The following is an 18,010-nucleotide window of genomic DNA, read 5'->3' on the forward strand; positions in this document are numbered from 1 at the left end:
ATTTTAAAGGGATTTCAAAGATTTCAAAGGATTTCGTAACAACTGAAAATATTTCACGGAATTTCAAGAATTTGCACCGTTTTTTTAAAAATATTTTTCAAACGGGTTTTAAAGGGTTTGAAAGAAATTGAAAATATTTCAAATAAGTCAAGGTATTTCAAAGGATTTCCTGCGATACCGAAGTGTTTTTACGAATTTTGAAGGACATCAGGAGATTTTAAAGGGATTTTGATAATTTGGAAGGACTTAAATAAATATTTAAAATTTTCAAAGTATTTCTAAAGATTTTTACTGATTTTTAAGAATTTTAAGAGAAGGTAAAAGATTTCACATTATTTCCACGGATTTTAGGAGATTTCAAAATATATATTGGGATTTTAAAAAAATTTCGGAATTATATAATAGATTTTAAGGGATTGCGAGGAATTTTAATTGCTTTTAAAAGAGTTCAATATATTGCAAGAAATTTTCACAGACCTTAAACATTTTAATCAATTTTAAAGGGATTTCAAAGATTTCAAAGGATTTCGTAACAACTGAAAATATTTCACGGAATTTCAAGAATTTGCACCGTTTTTTTAAAAATATTTTTCAAAAGGGTTTTAAAGGGTTTGAAAGGAATTGAAAATCTTTCAAATAAGTCAAGGTATTTCAAAGGATTTCCTGCGATATTTTGATAATTTGGAAGAACTTAAATAAATATTTAAAATTTTCAAAGTATTTCTAAAGATTTTTACTGATTTTTAAGAATTTTAAGAGAAGGTAAAAGATTTCACAGTATATCCACGGATTTTAGGAGATTTCAAAATATTTATTGGGATTTTAAAAGAATTTCGGAATTTAATAATAGATTTTAAGGGATTGCGAGGAATTTTAATTGCTTTTAAAAGATTTCAATATATTATAAGTAATTCCCACAGATTTAAAAGATTTTAATCAATTTTAAAGGGATTTCAAAGGATTTTGTAAGATCTAAAAATATTTCACGGAATTTCAAGGATTTAAATATTTTTTTAAAAGAGATTTTAAGGGATTTCCTCGGTTTGTTAACTGATTGAAATTGCTTTTTATGGGATTTCTAGCGATTTTCACACTTTTTAAGAGTGTTTTAAAGCGATTTAAAAGGATTGAAAGAGATTTCACATAAAAGAATTCCCTGTGATACCAAAGTAATTAAAAAAAATGTATCGGCATTTTACAGGATTTCGGAATAACATAATGGATAAGGGATTTTGAGGAATTTGGATGACCTTTAATGAATTTTGAAGGGATTTCAAGGGAGCTCGTAAGATTTTAAAATATTTTACGGAATTCAAGGATAAAAATATTTTTCTTGAGAGATTTTAAGGGATTTCAACGAATCTTTAATGATTGTAAGTGATTTTCATGGGATTTCTAGCAATTTCCACATTTGCTTAAAGGTTTTTAAGGGATTTAAAAGAAGTAGTCAGGGTATTTCAAAGGATTTCCTGTGATACCGAAGTATTTTTAAGAATTTTGATGGATATCAGGAAATTTCAATGGGATTTCGATATTTTGGGGGGATATAAAGTGATAAAAAATATTTTAAAAGGATTTGTAGAGATTTTGGAAGATTTCAAAGGATTTTCAAAGATTTTAATTGTTCTTAAGATATTTAAAGGGGTGTCGATGATTTCACGGGATTTCAAAGTGCGTTGAGAGAATGTACCAGCTTTAAAAAGATTGATGGGGATTTCACAGGATTTCGGAATAATATAATGAATTTTAAGGGATTTTGAGGAATTTGAGTGACCTTTAATGAATTTTTAAGGGATTTCAAGGGAGCTTAAAATATTTTACGGAATTTCAAAGATAAAAATAGTTTTCTTTAGAGATTTTAAAAGATTTCAACGGATCTTTAATTATTGTAGTTGATTTCGATGGATTTCCACACTTTTTAAAGGTTTTTAAGGGATTTAAAAAGATTTAAAAGAAGAGGTCACGGTATTTCAAACGATTTCCTGTGATACCGAAGTATTTTCAAGAATTTTTAAGGATATCAGGCGATTTTAATAGCATTTCAATGATTTGGTGGAACTTAAAGAGATTTCTGAATTTTAAAACGGATTTTTATATATATTTAAAGATTTCAAAGAATTTTAAATAACTTTAAATCATTTTAAGAGATTTAAAAGAATGTGTTGACCGGATTTTCGAAGGATTTCAGAATAATATAATGGATTTTAAGAGATTTCGAGGAGTTAGGGTAAATTTTTAAGGGATTTAAAGATTGCAAGGGATCTCGTAAGATCTCAAAAAATTTCAAGGAATTTCAAGGATTTGAACCTTTTTTTTAAAGAGATTTCAGGGGATTTCCTCGGTTTTCAAATTATTGCAAAGGGTTTTTTAAGGGATTTCTAGCGATTTTCGCACTTTTTTTAAACCCTTTAAAGGGATTTAAAAGTGTTCAAAGAGATTTCAAGTAAGTCACTGTATTTCAAAGGATTTCCTGTGATATGAAAGTATTTTCAAGAATTCTGAAGGATATCAGGCGATTTCAATTTCAAAGTATATCTAAGATATTTAGAAGATTTTAACAGATTTATTGGAATTTCAAAGGATTTCGGAAAAATATAGTGGATTTTAAGGAATTTCAAGGAATTTTAATAACCTTTCATGCATTTTTAAGGGATTTCAAATATTTTAAGAGTTAGTAAGATTTAAAAATATTTTACAGAATTTCAAGTATATAATTAATTTTTTAGAGATTTAAAGCGATTTCCATGGATTTTAAATGATTAGAAGGGATTTTTATAGGATTTCCGGCGATTTTTACACATTTTAAAAATATTTAAGGGATTTAAAATTATTTAAAGACATTTAAAAGTAACGCGCGACATTTCAAAGGATGTTAAGGAATCTTCACTGATTTTATTTTGAAGAACTTTAACTGATTTTTAGATATTTAAAGGAGTTTCGATAATTTCACAGGATTTCAAAGGATTTTAAGACATTTTAAAAGATTTCAATATATATCCTCGGATTTTCGGAGATTTCAAATCATTTAACGAATTTTCAAGGGATTTCTGAACAATGTTGAAAATACTTTGTTGAAAATTAAACTATCGCGTCCGAACGTGTTCGACCAGCGCTGGAGGTCGGAGCGCGGTCGCAAAAAAATCAGTAACTTTTGAACTACTGCAAAATACAAACTTTTTTTTTCACCAAAATTTTCGGAAGAGTTTGTAGAAACTTTTGGCACGTTGAAAAATTCTTTCACAGGCGCAGAAGTTCAATTAATTTTCTATTGGTAAAAAAACGATTATTTAAACAATAAAAAAATGTTTTTTACTGTCGAACAATTTTTTAGCGTAAAGTATACTTCGTAACAAAAATTTTCATAACTCAATTATTGAATTCCGATGAACCGTTCGCAAGTAATCCATTTTTTAAAGAAATTAACAAGAACTTGATTGTTAATAAATTTAAAAAAAAAAATTTTTGTAAAAATATTTTAGGGGAGTTATTTTGATATAGAAAAAAATCGAAAATTGTGTAAAATGATTGAAAATAGAACTATCGATTTAAAAATGGGACGCTTGAGATATTTTGAGCGAATAGTGTTACTTCTTACAGGAATTCTCTGATTTTTGCTTTTTTCCAAAGTGCCTGACTCTAAAAGGGTACCCATAGGGACCAAATCTTGAAATTAGGGTACTTTAGGGACCTTAACTGAATATAGGATACAATAGGAGATATAGGGACCGGTCTGTGAGGCCTGTGTGTTGTTTAATTTTGTTTAAAATGTCAAAAATCACCCTTACATAATTAATGGTATTATTAACTAATACCGGGTATGGGGTACCCAAGGGTATTCAAACGTGTGCTCTGCCGGCGGTATTGGATAGTTTTTTACAAGAAAATCAATAACTGATGTTTAATCTATCTAGTTCAAGAAGAAAAAGGTTTCATAAAAGTTTTTGAAATTTAAAGTTGTTAAAAAAAGTTAAAAAAAAAGTTCAAAAATAAAATTAGTCTTAGAGAGTTCGTTCCAAAGAAGGTATTTATTCTAAAAAATAAAAGCTTCAATAAAATGAAAAATGAAACACCATACTTTGCGTGATTAAACTATTTTATTGATCTTAAACTATGCATAAAAATTATAAAAATTAAAATTATGTGAAATTTATTTTTAAAAAATAAGTTTTCATGTAATTTGTTAATCTGGCGCCATATGTTCCATTTTCTTGAATTTGGTACGTTTTGTTAAAGCGCAAATAAGTCGCTGGGTGTTTTACACCCAGTATGCCTCTTAAGTGTTAAAGGCGAAGAATAATCTAAAAAAAATAAAAAAAATGGATAACTTACCGGAGGTGGACTCTTTGTATTATCGCAACAAATGGATCCAGCCTGACACGTTGAAGTTCTTGCAATAATTACATTAGGACGCTCACAGAATGCAGCCATAATCGACAAGAGACAAAAACCAGAACAGGGTTGTAGTTTCGGCTGAGCAGGTTTAGTCACAGGTCTATAAGTCGTTGTCGTTGTTTCCTAACCAGATAAAACCCAATTTTCTTCTTTAGACCAATTTTAGGTAGAAAAGGGATTTTCTTGATAAAAAATATGATTTAATTTATTATTAAAATTTTGTTGTATCTTTAGCATCATTTCTTCGGCAAGTTTTCTAGCCAGTTTTGTGTTTAAAATTTTTTTTAGCTAGCTTCGAAAAATCTGTTGAACACTTTAGCAATTTCTGCTGATTAAACAAGATCAGAAAAAATTCAAGAAGATGAAAGATTAAAAAGATGGATAAAGAGAACTGAAAAATGCGCATGTTTAAATTTTTTAAGTGTATTTTTATCAGTAGATAAATTTTTATTCCTTATTTATGTCCTTTTTTTTAACTGACTTCTTTTTAGTACAGAACCCTGAATTGTTTAAAGCATTTTCCAAGTAAGCTAGAAATAAATAATTTGAAAACATACAAAAATGAAGAATTAAAAAAAAAATTATTTTTGTTGCTTAGACGTGTTAATTGGTTTCTAATGTATTTTTATCAGTAGAAAGCCCTCTTTTCCCTTTTCTTCATTTTCCACATAAATGCTTTTCGTTTCAAATTTGCTTTGGTCAGAAATTTTCTTATTTGGTTGAAATATCAAATATTACATTTTTTGTTAAGAATTCATCATTTTTAGTTGCATTCATTTTATATTTAAAATCTATTTCGATTAAAACATCAACTAATAAATTTGTTGTTGAGCATTCATCTTTGTTGGTTTAAAATTCAACTGTTTTGTTGAAAATTGTTCTAGTTGGGTTCAAAACGCAATAGTTGAAATTTTAACAAACAATCAATAATTTTTCAAAAAAAAAAAAGTTGAATTTTGAACAAAAATTATAAATTTTCAGTTCAAAAGATAAGTTTCAACCAAAAAAGAAACAGTTTTCTACAAAATATTTGAACTTTTAATCAAGTAGATGAATTTCTAACTAAAACGATTAATCAGTTTAATTTTCAATCAAAAAATACATTTTAAACCAGAAAAATTATTTGTTTAACTTTTTTTTTTTTCTAAAAAAAAATATAATTTTTAATCACGAGAGATGAAATCTCAACGCAAAATGTAATAGTTGACTTTTCAGCTTAAAAAATTAACTGAAAAAAATAGAATGGTTCCCTTTTCAATTTAAAAAGTTAACTTTTTACAAAAAAAACGAATAATTTTTAACAATGTAATTCAACTTTTATGTGCATAATTTCACTTAAAAACAAAAGTTTCAAACGAGAAGATTAAATTGCTACCAAAAAATACGAATTTTAAACAAAACATATTAATTTAAAACTAAATAATTGAATTTTCAACTACAAAAATATAAATTTTTATCCAGAAATTCAAATCCTAACTAAAACAGATAAATACCCACCCAAAATTTTTTTTAAAACAAAATATATTAATTTTCAACCAAGAAATCGAATAATTTTAAACTGAAGAAGACTAACTTCCATCAAAAAATGAAAATGTTTAACTTTCAGTTAAATGAATCAATTTTTTTTTAATCCAATAAAATCTTTCATTTTTTCCCCAATTAATCAAAATAATTTAACTGAAAAAGAAAAAATAAATGGAATTTTTAACAAAATAATTGTATTTTCAGACAGAAACATTAATTTTTAACCAACTAGGTTAATTTTCTTCCTAAAGAGGCGAATTTTCAACAACATATCAATTTTAAACTTAGAAAGATCAATTTTTCAAACCAAAAAATGAAATAATTACATTTTTAGTTAAGTAAATGAATTTTTTTTTATTAAAAAAATAATTCAAAATCATTATTATATTTATATAATATATAGCATTATATAATATCATTTGAATTCATTTGGAATTCACCCTGAATTTTTAATAATTTAGGTACAATTCTTTTAAATTTTTTAAATTCTCCCTGAATTCTTTAGAATTATTCTAAATACACTCCAATATAAAATCAATGGAATATGTTAGATTTTTTCAAATCATTTAGAATTCACTCTTAACTCTTATTAATTTATCCTCAATTCTGTGAATTCTCTCCATTTTGTTAGTTTACCTGAATTATTTAAATTCACTTCAATTTTACTTAAATAAATTAAATTCTTTGGATTTTTTTTCAATCTGAATTTATTTGAAAATTACTCTGAATGCTTATTAATAATTATAATTTTTATTAATAATTATAATTATTTGCAAATTCAGCCTGAATCTCATTAATTTATCCTGAATTCTTGTAAATTCTTTGAATTCTGAGTTCTTTACAATAATTTTAAATTCACTCTGACGTTACTGTAATGAAAGGAATATTTTAATTTTTTTAAATTCATTTGAAATTCACTCTGAATTCTTATTCATTCGCCCGGAATTCGTTGAATTCACTTGATTTACTATTTATTTTTCCTGAATTCTTTTAAATTCACTCAAATTTAACTGAAATCAAATGAATGTTTTGGAATATTCCGTTAATTCAATTTATTTATAATTCAGCCCGAATTTCGATTAATTTATCCTAAATTCTTGGGATTATCTGGAATTTTAATTATCCCGGAATTATCTTAAATTTCCATAAATTCAATCAAAATTTACTGAAGGGGAATATTTTGGATTTTTTCAATTTTAATCTGAATTCTTTTAAATTCTTGGAAATCTGATTTCCTTAAAATTATTTCAAATTCACTCCGACATTACTATAATCAATGGAATATTTTTGATTTTTTAAAAATTAATTTGAAATTCACTCTGAATTCTTATTCATTCACCCGGAATTCTTCGAATACTCTTGATTTTTTTAATCTTTCTAAATTCTTTTAAATTCACTCTAATTTTACTGAAACAAACTGAATGTTTTTGGGTTTTTTTTCAAGTTATTTCAATTTATTTATAATTAAGTCTGAATTATAAATAGTTTATCCTGAATTCTTTTACTTATCTTGAATTTTTTAATTATCCCTGAATTATCTTAAATTTCCTTAAATTTTTTATAAATTCATTCAAATTTTACTGAAAGCCTGAATTTCATTAATTTATCCTGAATTCTTGTCAATTCTTAAAATTCTCTTGATTTTTTTTTAATTAACTCAAAATTCTATTAAACCTGGAATTCTTCTTAATTCACTCAAAAGTTTACTAAAGTTAATGGAATAATTTGTCTTAAAAAAAAATTATTGGAATATTTATTTAATTCACCCTAAATTTTTATTATTTTATTCTGAATTCTTTTAAATTCCTTGAATTCTGAGTTTTTTACAATTATTTTAAATTCACTCGTCATTACTGTAATCAATGGAATATTTTGTATATTTTTCTGATTTATTTTTATTTATTTGTAATATACACTGAAACTTATTAATTTATCCTGAATTCTTTTAAATTCTTTCAATTATTTTTATTTCTTAAATCATTCCTGAATTCTCTTAAATTCAATTGAATTCTTCTAAATTCATTAAAATTTCACTTAAGTCGGATATTTTGGAGTTTTTTTTAAATTTATTTTGAACTTCAGCCTGAATTTCATTTATTTATTCTGGAATTAACTGGATTTAACCTGAAAACTTTCTTAATTCACTCAAAGTTTACTAAAGTGAATGGAATAACTTGTATTAAAAAAAATTGAATTTATTTGGAATTCACCCCGAATTTGTATTCATTTATCCTCAATTTTTTTGAGTTCTTGAATTCTGTTTGAATTATTTTAAGTTATTGTAAATTCACTCCCTATTAACAGAAATCAATGAAATATTTTGGATTTTTAAAAATTAATTTCGATTTTAATCTGAATTTTTATTAATTTACCCTAAATTCTTTGAATTCTCTAGAATTTTTTCATTCGCCCTGAGGTCTTTTTAATTCTCTGAATTCTCTTGATTTTTTCAAATGATTTCTGAATTTTCTTAAATTTCTTTACATTCTCCTAAATTCATTCAAATTTTACTGAAGTAAATGGAATATTTTGCATTCTTTTCAACTTATTTGAATTTATTTGGAAATTCAGCCTGAATTTCATTAATTTATCCTGAATTCTTGTAAATTTTTTAAATTATCTTTATTTATTTTTTTAATTAACCCAAAATTCTTTTAAACCTGGAATTCTTCTCAATTCACTCAAAGTTTATTAAAGTGAATGGAATAATTTGTATAAAAAAAAAATTATTTGAATTTATTTGGAATTCACCAAGAGTTTGTATTCATTTATCCTCAATTTTTTTGAGTTCTTAAATTCTGTTTGAATTATTTTAAGTTATTGTAAATTCACTCCCTATTAACAGAAATCAATGAAATATTTTGGATTTTTAAAAATTAATTTCGATTTTAATCTGAATTTTTATTAATTTACCCTAAACTCTTTGAATTCTCTAGAATTTTTTCATTCGCCCTGAGGTCTTTTTAATTCTCTGAATTCTCTTGATTTTTTCAAATGATTTCTAAATTTTCTTAAATTTCTTTACATTCTTCTAAATTCATTCAAAGTTTACTGAAGTAAATGGAATATTTTGGATTCTTTTCAACTCATTTGAATTTATTTGGAAATTCAGCCTGAATTTCATTAATTTATCCTGAATTCTTGTAAATTCTTTATATTCTCTTAATTTTTTTTAATTAATCCTAAATTCTGTTAAACCTGGAATTCTTCTTAATTCACCCAAAGTTTATGAAAGTTAATGGAATAATTTGTATAAAAAAAATTATTGCAATTTATTTGGAACTTACCCTAAACTTTTATTATTTTATTCTGAATTCTTTCAAATTCTTTGAATTCTGCGTTCTTTATAATTATTTTAAATTCACTCCGACATTACTGTACTCAATGGAATATTACCGATTTTTGAAAATTAATTTGGAATTCACTGTGAACTCTTTTAGATTCTTTGAATTATCTTAAATTTCCTTGAATTCTTCTGAATTCATTAAAATTTCACTGAAGTGCAATATTTGGGATTTTTGTCAATTTATTTGAATTTATTTGGATATTCAGCCTGAATCTCATTAATTTATCCTGAATTCTTGTAAATTCTTTATATTCTCTTAATTTTTTTAATTAACCCCAAATTCTGTTAAACCTCTCTAGAATTTTGCATAAGCCCTGAGTTCTTTTTAATTTTCTGAATTCTCCTGATTTTTTCAAATCATTTCTGAATTTTCTTAAATTTCTTTACATTCTTCTAAATTCATTCAAATTTTACTGAAGTAAATGGAATATTTTGGATTTTTTTCAATTTATTTGAATTTATTTGGAAATTCAGCCTGACTCTCATTAATTTATCCTGAATTCTTGTAAATTTTTTATATTCTCTTAATTTTTTAAATTAACCCCAAATTCTTTTAAACCTGAAATTCTTCTTAATTCACCCAAAGTTTACGAAAGTTAATGCAATAATTTGTATTAAAAAAAATTATTGGAATTTATTTGGTTCTTACTCTAAACTTTTATTATTTTATTCTGAATTCTGGCAAAATCTTTGAATTCTGAGTTCTTTAAAATTATTTTAAATTCACTCCGACATTATTGTATTCAATGGGATATTATGGATTTTTGAAAATTCATTTGGAATTCACTGTGAATTCTTTTAGATTCTTTGAATTATCTTAAATTTCCTTGAATTCTTCTGAATTCATTAAAATTTCACTGAAGTGGAATATTTGTGATTTTTGTCAATTTATTTGGAAATTCAGCCTGAATCTCATTAATTTATCCTGAATTCTTGTAAATTCTTTATATTCTCTTCATTTTTTTAAATTGACCCTAAATACAGTTAAACCTGGAATTCTGCTTAATTCACCCAACGTTTACGAAAGTTAATGGAATAATTTGTATAAAAAAAAATTATTGGAATTTATTTGGTTCTTACTCTAAACTTTTATTATTTTATTCTGAATTCTGTCAAAATCTTTGAATTCTGAGTTCTTTAAAATTATTTTAAATTCACTCCGACATTATTGTATTCAATGGAATATTATGGATTTTTGAAAATTCATTTGGAATTCACTGTGAATTCTTTTAGATTCTTTGAATTATGTTAAATATCCTTGAATTCTTCTGAATTCATGAAAATTTCACTGAAATGGAATAATTGGAATTTTTGTCAATTTATTTGAAAATTCAGCCTGAATCTCATTAATTTATCCTGAATTCTTGTAAATTCTTTATATTCTCTTAATTTTTTTAAATTGACCCTAAATTCCGTTAAACCTAGAATTCTGCTTAATTCACCCAACGTTTACGAAAGTTAATGGAATAATTTGTATAAAAAAAAATTATTGGAATTTATTTGGTTCTTACTCTAAACTTTTATTATTTTATTCTGAATTCTGTCAAAATCTTTGAATTCTGAGTTCTTTAAAATTATTTTAAATTCACTCCGACATTATTATATTCAATGGAATATTATGGATTTTTGAAAATTCATTTGGAATTCACTGTGAATTCTTTTAGATTCTTTGGATTATCTTAAATTTCCTTGAATTCTTCTGAATTCATTAAAATTTCACTGAAGTGGAATGTTTGTGATTTTTGTAAATTTATTTGGAAATTCAGCCTGAATCTCATTAATTTATTTTGGAATTAACTGGATTTAACCTGGAATTCTGTTTAAAAAGGGAATCAGATAAAAACGCTAACAAACTGTGACTCCTGAAATTGAAACAAATCATCTAAAAAAAAAATAATAATAATAATTTTACCGGTCTAGCAGGAGGCTCCGTGATGCAGCAAGTAGAATCTGCCGGACAATCAGCGTCGCCGTCGGTTTGTTCACAGAAGAAGGCAAAGAATCCATTAACACATTCGCCCTTGCAAGGTTTTCCAGGAGGCCTTGGCCTGACACTCGTTGCCTCTGGTACAGCCGTGACCATCGTAGATGTAAGCATCGGAGGTCGAGATGTGCCATCTGCAGAAGGTCGTATTGTTGTCACAATCCCCTTTCCAGGTCCTGGTCCTGACACAGTCGCATTTGTCGCCGTTTTTTCTTCGTGGCGTGTTCCATTCGACTTTGCCCTGTCGATGACAACCAGTTCCGGCGGTGGAGAATCTCCAAATGCATCTCGTGACACGCAACATCGCATCCCCGATTTACAGAGGGAGTCGACTTTTAGAACCGCATCGCAATAATCTGCGATCCGATCTTGCATGCATATGCCATGTTCCGCACAAGTTTTTCCTGAACAAGACAATTTTCGGTTGACAAAAATTCAGAAAAATTATAATTTCACATGAGAGGGGGAGGGGGAATAGAAGGGGGAGGGGGGAGGGAGGGGCAGAAGGAGGGGAAAGCCAGAAAGGATGAGGAAATATAAAATTAGACAAAGAGGGCGCCGCGCGCCTATCTGCTTCCCTCTCTCATCACTTTACCTACCCTCTCTTTTCTCCCACTTCTCCTACTAATCCTCTTCTTATTTCTCCTTAATTTCTGCACTCCCTCTAATTTTCCCCACTTCTCCTTGTCCTTTCCTTATTCTCCCTATTTCCCCACTTCTCATTTTCTCCAAATTCTCATATTTATCCTCTTCTCATTTCCCAAACTCTTCTTACTGACCCTCGCCCATGCCCCCTTGTTTTCCATGCCCCCTCCTTTTCCATAACCCCTCACTTCCCCTTACTCACTTTCTCATAATTTCTCTAAATTGTCCTACCACCCCTTCCCTTATTTCCCCTCACTTTCCCAACTCAATGAGAAAATCCAACTATTTTTCGTCGAAAGTTAATTCTTTTTGATTGAAAAGTCTACTATTATATTTTTGAATCATAATTCACTTTTCTTGGTTAATAATTAAACTTTTTGGATGAACATTTAACTTTTTTTAAATTCATTTGTTAAACTCAAATAAAACTAATGAGAGTGGCGATTCGTTGGACGATTTGAAATCCTCCGACCATTTCCCGGAGTTTCCCGGTCAAGTTTTTAAATTTTACTCTAAACATCATCTAACACAAAAGAAGAAAAAATTCGAAATAAAGTAATTTTGAAACAAATGCTTAAATTTCTCACTAAAAAAAATATAAATTTCCTACAAAAAAGGAAATAGTTAAACTTTTAGTTGAAAAAAATAATTTTAAACGAAGCAAATAAAAAGAACAAAAATCAACCAAATTGTGGAATTATTTCAAAATATTTAAAAAAGATCTTAAAGATTTCAAACAAATTCACACATCAAAACTTCCATTGATTTCAAAGATTTGAATATATTTCAAAAATTTCAAGTACTTCAAAATATTTCAAAATATTTCAATGATTTCAAAATATTTCAAAGAAATTCACAAACATTTTAAACATTTTAAATATTTCCAAATATTTCAAAGAATCCACAAAGATTGTAATAGATTAAAAATATTTCAATGATTTCATTGATTTTACAAATATTTTAAACGATTTAAAAGGCTTCACTAAGAATACAATTATTTCACGAATATTTTAAAAGATTTCAAAGACTTTAAATGCTTTCAGAAAGCTGTTAATTATTTGGCAAATATTTTAAAAGATTTCAAAGTGTTTCAAAAAGATTTCGCAAATATTGTAGAAAGATTTCAAAGCGATTCAAAAAGATTTCACAAAGATTTCAAAGATTCCAAATGTTTTGAAAAATTGTAATAGATTTCAAATATTACATTAAATTTCAAATAAGTCCAAAAGATTTTCAATTTCTGGACAAAGATTTAAATGATTTCACAAATATTTAAATTCGCAATATTTGAGAAAAATTTCAGAAAATTTCAATTGATTTCACAAATACTTGAAAGATTTCGTAAATATTGTAGAAAGATTTTAAAGCGATTCAAAAAGATTTCACAAAGATTTCAAAGATTCCAAATGTTTTGAAAAATTGTAATAGATTTCAAATATTTCATTAGATTTCAAATAATTGCAAAAGATTTCAAATTTTTGCACAAAGATTATAATGATTTCACGAATATTTCAAAATATTTAACAATATGTTAGAAAGATTTCAGTGATTTCACAAATATTTTAAAAGATTTCAGAAAGATTGCAATAATTTCAAAATATTTCGCAATATTTCAGAAAGATTTCTAAGAAATGCCCAAAGATTTAAAAAATTGCAATAGATTTCAAACATTTCAAAGATTTAAAATATCTCAAAAGCTTTCAAATACTTTCAAAGTTGAAAAAATTAATTTTAAACGAAACAAAAGTAGAGACAAAAAATTTAAACAAATCGTTTCATTTTCAAATAAAAAATGGGTATTCTCTAAAAAACAGTTGAATTTTCAAATTTAAAAAACCTATTTTCAACCTGATTAATTTTCAACTGTAATAGTTGAATTTTCGAAGAAAAAAAATTAATTTGTACTAAAAAAGCAAAGTTGTCAATTAAAACTCAAATATTTAAATTTTAAGTTCAAAAAATTAATGATCAACCAAACATAAGAATTTTCAAATAAAACTATGGAATATTCAATTGTAATAAGTTAATTTTTCAGTTAAAAAAATTACTTCCCAAAAAAGAAATTAACATTCAACAAAAAAACTAACTTTAAAAAAAAATTACATTTTTTTTAAAAAGTGATGATTTTTCAACTGAAATTGCAAATTTTTAACTAAAATAGTTAAATTTAAAAAAAAAGATGAGTTTGCAGCAAAAACATTGAATTAACAGCTAAATTAGTTGAATTTTCAACAACAAAAAATTAATTTTTACTAAAAAAGATAAATTGTCAATCAAAACCTAAGTAGTTAAATTTCAAGTTCAAAAAATTAATGTTCAACCAAACAGACAAATTTTCAACTAAAACTATGTAATATTTAATTAGGAGAAGTTCAATTTTCAGTTGAGAAAATCACTTTTCACAACAACATTTTTTTTTAAACTAACTTTAAAAAAATGGTTACATTTTCAAACAAAAGGATAAATTTTCAAATAATTAGAAATCTTTAACTGAAATAGTTGAATTTTAAACCAGAAAAATGAATTTTCAACTAAAATAATGAATCTTTAGTTAGAATAATTTAATTTTCTAACAAAAAAATTTTAATTTTCAACCAAGAAGATTAATGTCCACCAACAAATTTTAATTTTCTACGAAAAAATATCATTTTTTCAACTAAAAATTGCATAATTAAATTTTTAGTTAAAAAAAGATAATTCAACCAAAGAGATAAATTTTTATCTAAAGTTACGGAATATTCAACTTTAATATAAGTTATATTTTCAGTTTTAAATAATTAATTTTTAACAAAAGAGATTAACTTTCAACCAAGCAAATTTTATTTACAATCTCAAAAATGAATTTTTACATAAAATGATAAATATTTAACTTTAATACTTTTATTTTTAATATAAAAAAAGTTTAAACAAAAAATCAATATACAAAGAAAAAGATAATTTTTAACAAAAAAATTCATTTTTGACAAAATATGTGGATCTTTAACGAAATAATTAAATTTTCATTAAAAAAGTCAATTTTTCATCCAAATTGTTAAATTTAAACAAGAAAAAATCAATTTTCCACCAAAGTGATAAATTTTCCACTAAAATGATGAATTTTCAACTGGAAAAGTTGAATTTTGAACAACAAAACATTAATTTTCATTAAAAAAGATAAATTGTCAATAAAAACTAGAATAATTAAACTTTAATTAAAAAAAAATAATTATAAAAAAGTTACCTAAAACTAGGTAATATTCAATTTGGAATAAGTTAGATATTCAGTTAAAAAATTATATTTCACCAAAAAAATAACTAACTTTAAAAAAAAATAACTTAAAAAACAATTGTTACATTTTTAAACAAAGTGATACACTTTCAAATAAAATTGTAAATCTGTAACTGGAATAATTGAATTTTAAACTAGAAAGATAAATTTTCAACAAAAATAATATATTTTTTATTAGAATAATTTTCAATCTAAAAAGAAAAATAATTTCTACAAAGTATAGTTTAATTTTCGGCAAAAAATTTCTTTTCATTAAAAGAAAAAACAAGTTTTCAACCAAAGAGCTCATATTTCAAACAAAGAAATTACTTTTTAATCAATATGATAAACTATCACAAAAAAAATAATTTTTAACAAAGGGGTTTAACTTTGAATCAAGTAATTTTATTTACAAATTAAAACATGAATTTTCAACTAAAATAATAAATATTCAACTATGATACTGAAATTTTTAACGGAAATGAAAAATTTTTAAACAAGAAGATGAACTTGCACAAAAAAAGATAATTTTCTAACAAAAAAATTCTATTTTCAACCAAATAAATGATTCTTCAATTAAAAAAGAAAATGTTTGAACCAAATTGTTCAATTTGGAACAAGAAAAGATGAATGTCAAACCAAAAATGGACATCCAAATTTTAAGTTGAAGTAATTAATTTTCAACCAAACTGAAAAATTTTCAACGAAAATGATGAATTTTTAACTGGAATAGTCTAATTTTATACCAAAAAGATGAATTTTCCACAATAAAGATTAATTTTCTACAAGAAGGCGATTTTTTTAAAAAGTACGTAAATTTTCAAAGAACTAGTTAAATTTCTAAATAAATAAAAACTCAATAATAAATTATGATTTAGAGTAAGCAGAGATAATATAAGCAGTCTGTGATTGTAAATGAAGTAGAAGTCATTTTTCTAAATTAACTAAAATAATTAAAATAATTAAAATTTTAATTTTAATGCCATTTTTTGGTAAAAAAATTAATTTTCTTAAAAAAAATTTAACTAATTGATGGAAGGTTGTCCTATTTTATTAAAAATTCATTTTTTTAGCTATAGATTCATCTCTTTGATTGCAAATTTAAATATTTTGTTAAAAATAAATTTTTTTTGTGGTTGAAAATAAATTTTTGTACTGCAAATTCAAGTGTTCCATTTTTGATTGAAAATTGAACGACAAGGTCGAAAATTAACTTCTTTGTTGAAAATCCACCTGTTTTGTAGAAAATTTGTCTTTTTTATTCAAACATTTAACTGTTTTGTAAAAAATTTTTCTTCTTGCGAGTTAAATATTCTATTATTTTGATAGAAAATTTATCTATTTGGATAAAATGGTTTTCCTGTATCGACTCAAAAATCTTTCTTGGTTACAAATTTAACTTTTTTAGCAAAAATTAAATTTTTTTAAATTAAAAATGCAATTATTTAGTTAAACTCAATTGTCTTTTATTTATAATAAAAATTTATTTTGGCATCAACTATTATACTTTTTGTTGTTAAAAACTTATCATTTTAGATTAAAATTCAACCATTTTGTTAGAAATTTTATTATTTTATTAATAAATGTTGTTGTTGTTAAAAATACATCTTTGTAGATTAAAAATTTAAATGGGTGGTTAAAAATTTAACTATTTTGTTGATAATTATTCTTCTTGGGTTGAAAATTTATTTCCTATGGTAGAAACTAAATATTAAAAAAAAATTATTATTTATCAAAAACAGTTAAATTTAATCAAAGAAGATCAAAGAAATTAAATTTGTTTTCTTTTTCGGGTGTCAAACCAAAACTGTTTTCCTTGGCTCAAATGATGCGATTAATTTCAACATTTATCGTCTTTTAATTATTGTTCTTTTTTATATATTTTTTAGAAGTTCAAAATTGAATCTTATGCTTTAAATTTTATTTTATTTTTACAGTAAATAATTCAATTTTTCGCCACATAATTTAATAAAGTCAGAAAATACTGCCCTTAAAACATATCTGAAAACAAAATATAATCCATAATAATTATTAATTTTTTGTCGACTTACCATATGTTTTTTCCAAATGATCGGTTATATTATGATTGACCTGAAAATAAAAATTGTATATGCTAAAGATTTCATAGAAATATAAATTTTCCAGGTTTTCAAGGTGTATTAAAAAAAATAGGAGTTCAATTTTAACAAAATGTAGTCAGTTCTGTTAACAATAATTTACAATAATTTCAATCATTTCACAAATATTTTAGGATATTTCAAAGATTTCTCAATATTTCAGAAAGATTTTAAAGACTTAAAAGAAATTCACAAAGATTTCGCAAAGACTTGGAACATTTTAATAGATTTCGAAAATTTAAAATATTTTAAATGTTTCGTAAAATTGCAGAAAGATTTCAAAGAAATTCCTAAATATTGAAAAAATTCAGTAAGATCTTAAATATTCTAAAAAATTCACTAAGATGGTAATGAATTGAAACCATCACAAAGCTTTTATTAATTTCAAAGATTTTAAATATTTCAAAATATGTCAAAGTTTTTGCAAATATTTAAGAAAAATCTTAAAGATTTCAAAAAATTAACAAATTTTTTACAAAAATTTTTAATATTTCAAAATATTTCAAAGATTTCTGGAATATTTTAAAGGTTTCGCAACATTTAAGAATGATTTCAACGCTTCAAAAGATTTCATTGTTTTCACAAATATTTAAAAATATTAAAAAGACTACTCAAAGATTACAATGATTTCATAAATATTTGAAAAAATTTCAGAAAGATCACAATAATTTTAAAAAGATTTCCGATAATTTCAAAATATTTCAAATGATTTCACAAAGATTTCAACGATTTATTAATTTCAAGGATTTTAAATA

The 18,010-nt window shown here is 24.6% G+C and overlaps 1 protein-coding gene across 1 annotated transcript in view; it reads right to left on the bottom strand.

Annotated features, from left to right (window-relative positions):
• LOC117179835 (protein masquerade) overlaps positions 1 to 18,010 on the bottom strand; it is an 86,269-nt gene that overhangs the window by 45,491 nt on the left and 22,768 nt on the right. The window contains exons 3-5 of the mRNA XM_033371981.1: positions 17,190 to 17,229; positions 11,175 to 11,650; positions 4,330 to 4,515 (exon numbers count right to left, since the gene is read on the bottom strand). Coding sequence (XP_033227872.1) covers positions 4,330 to 4,515; positions 11,175 to 11,650; positions 17,190 to 17,229 — 702 coding nt within the window. The remainder of the gene's footprint in view (positions 1 to 4,329; positions 4,516 to 11,174; positions 11,651 to 17,189; positions 17,230 to 18,010) is intronic.

This window comes from Belonocnema kinseyi, chromosome 9, assembly GCF_010883055.1.
Source record: "Belonocnema kinseyi isolate 2016_QV_RU_SX_M_011 chromosome 9, B_treatae_v1, whole genome shotgun sequence".
In the NCBI taxonomy this organism is placed as follows: Eukaryota; Metazoa; Arthropoda; class Insecta; order Hymenoptera; family Cynipidae; genus Belonocnema; species Belonocnema kinseyi.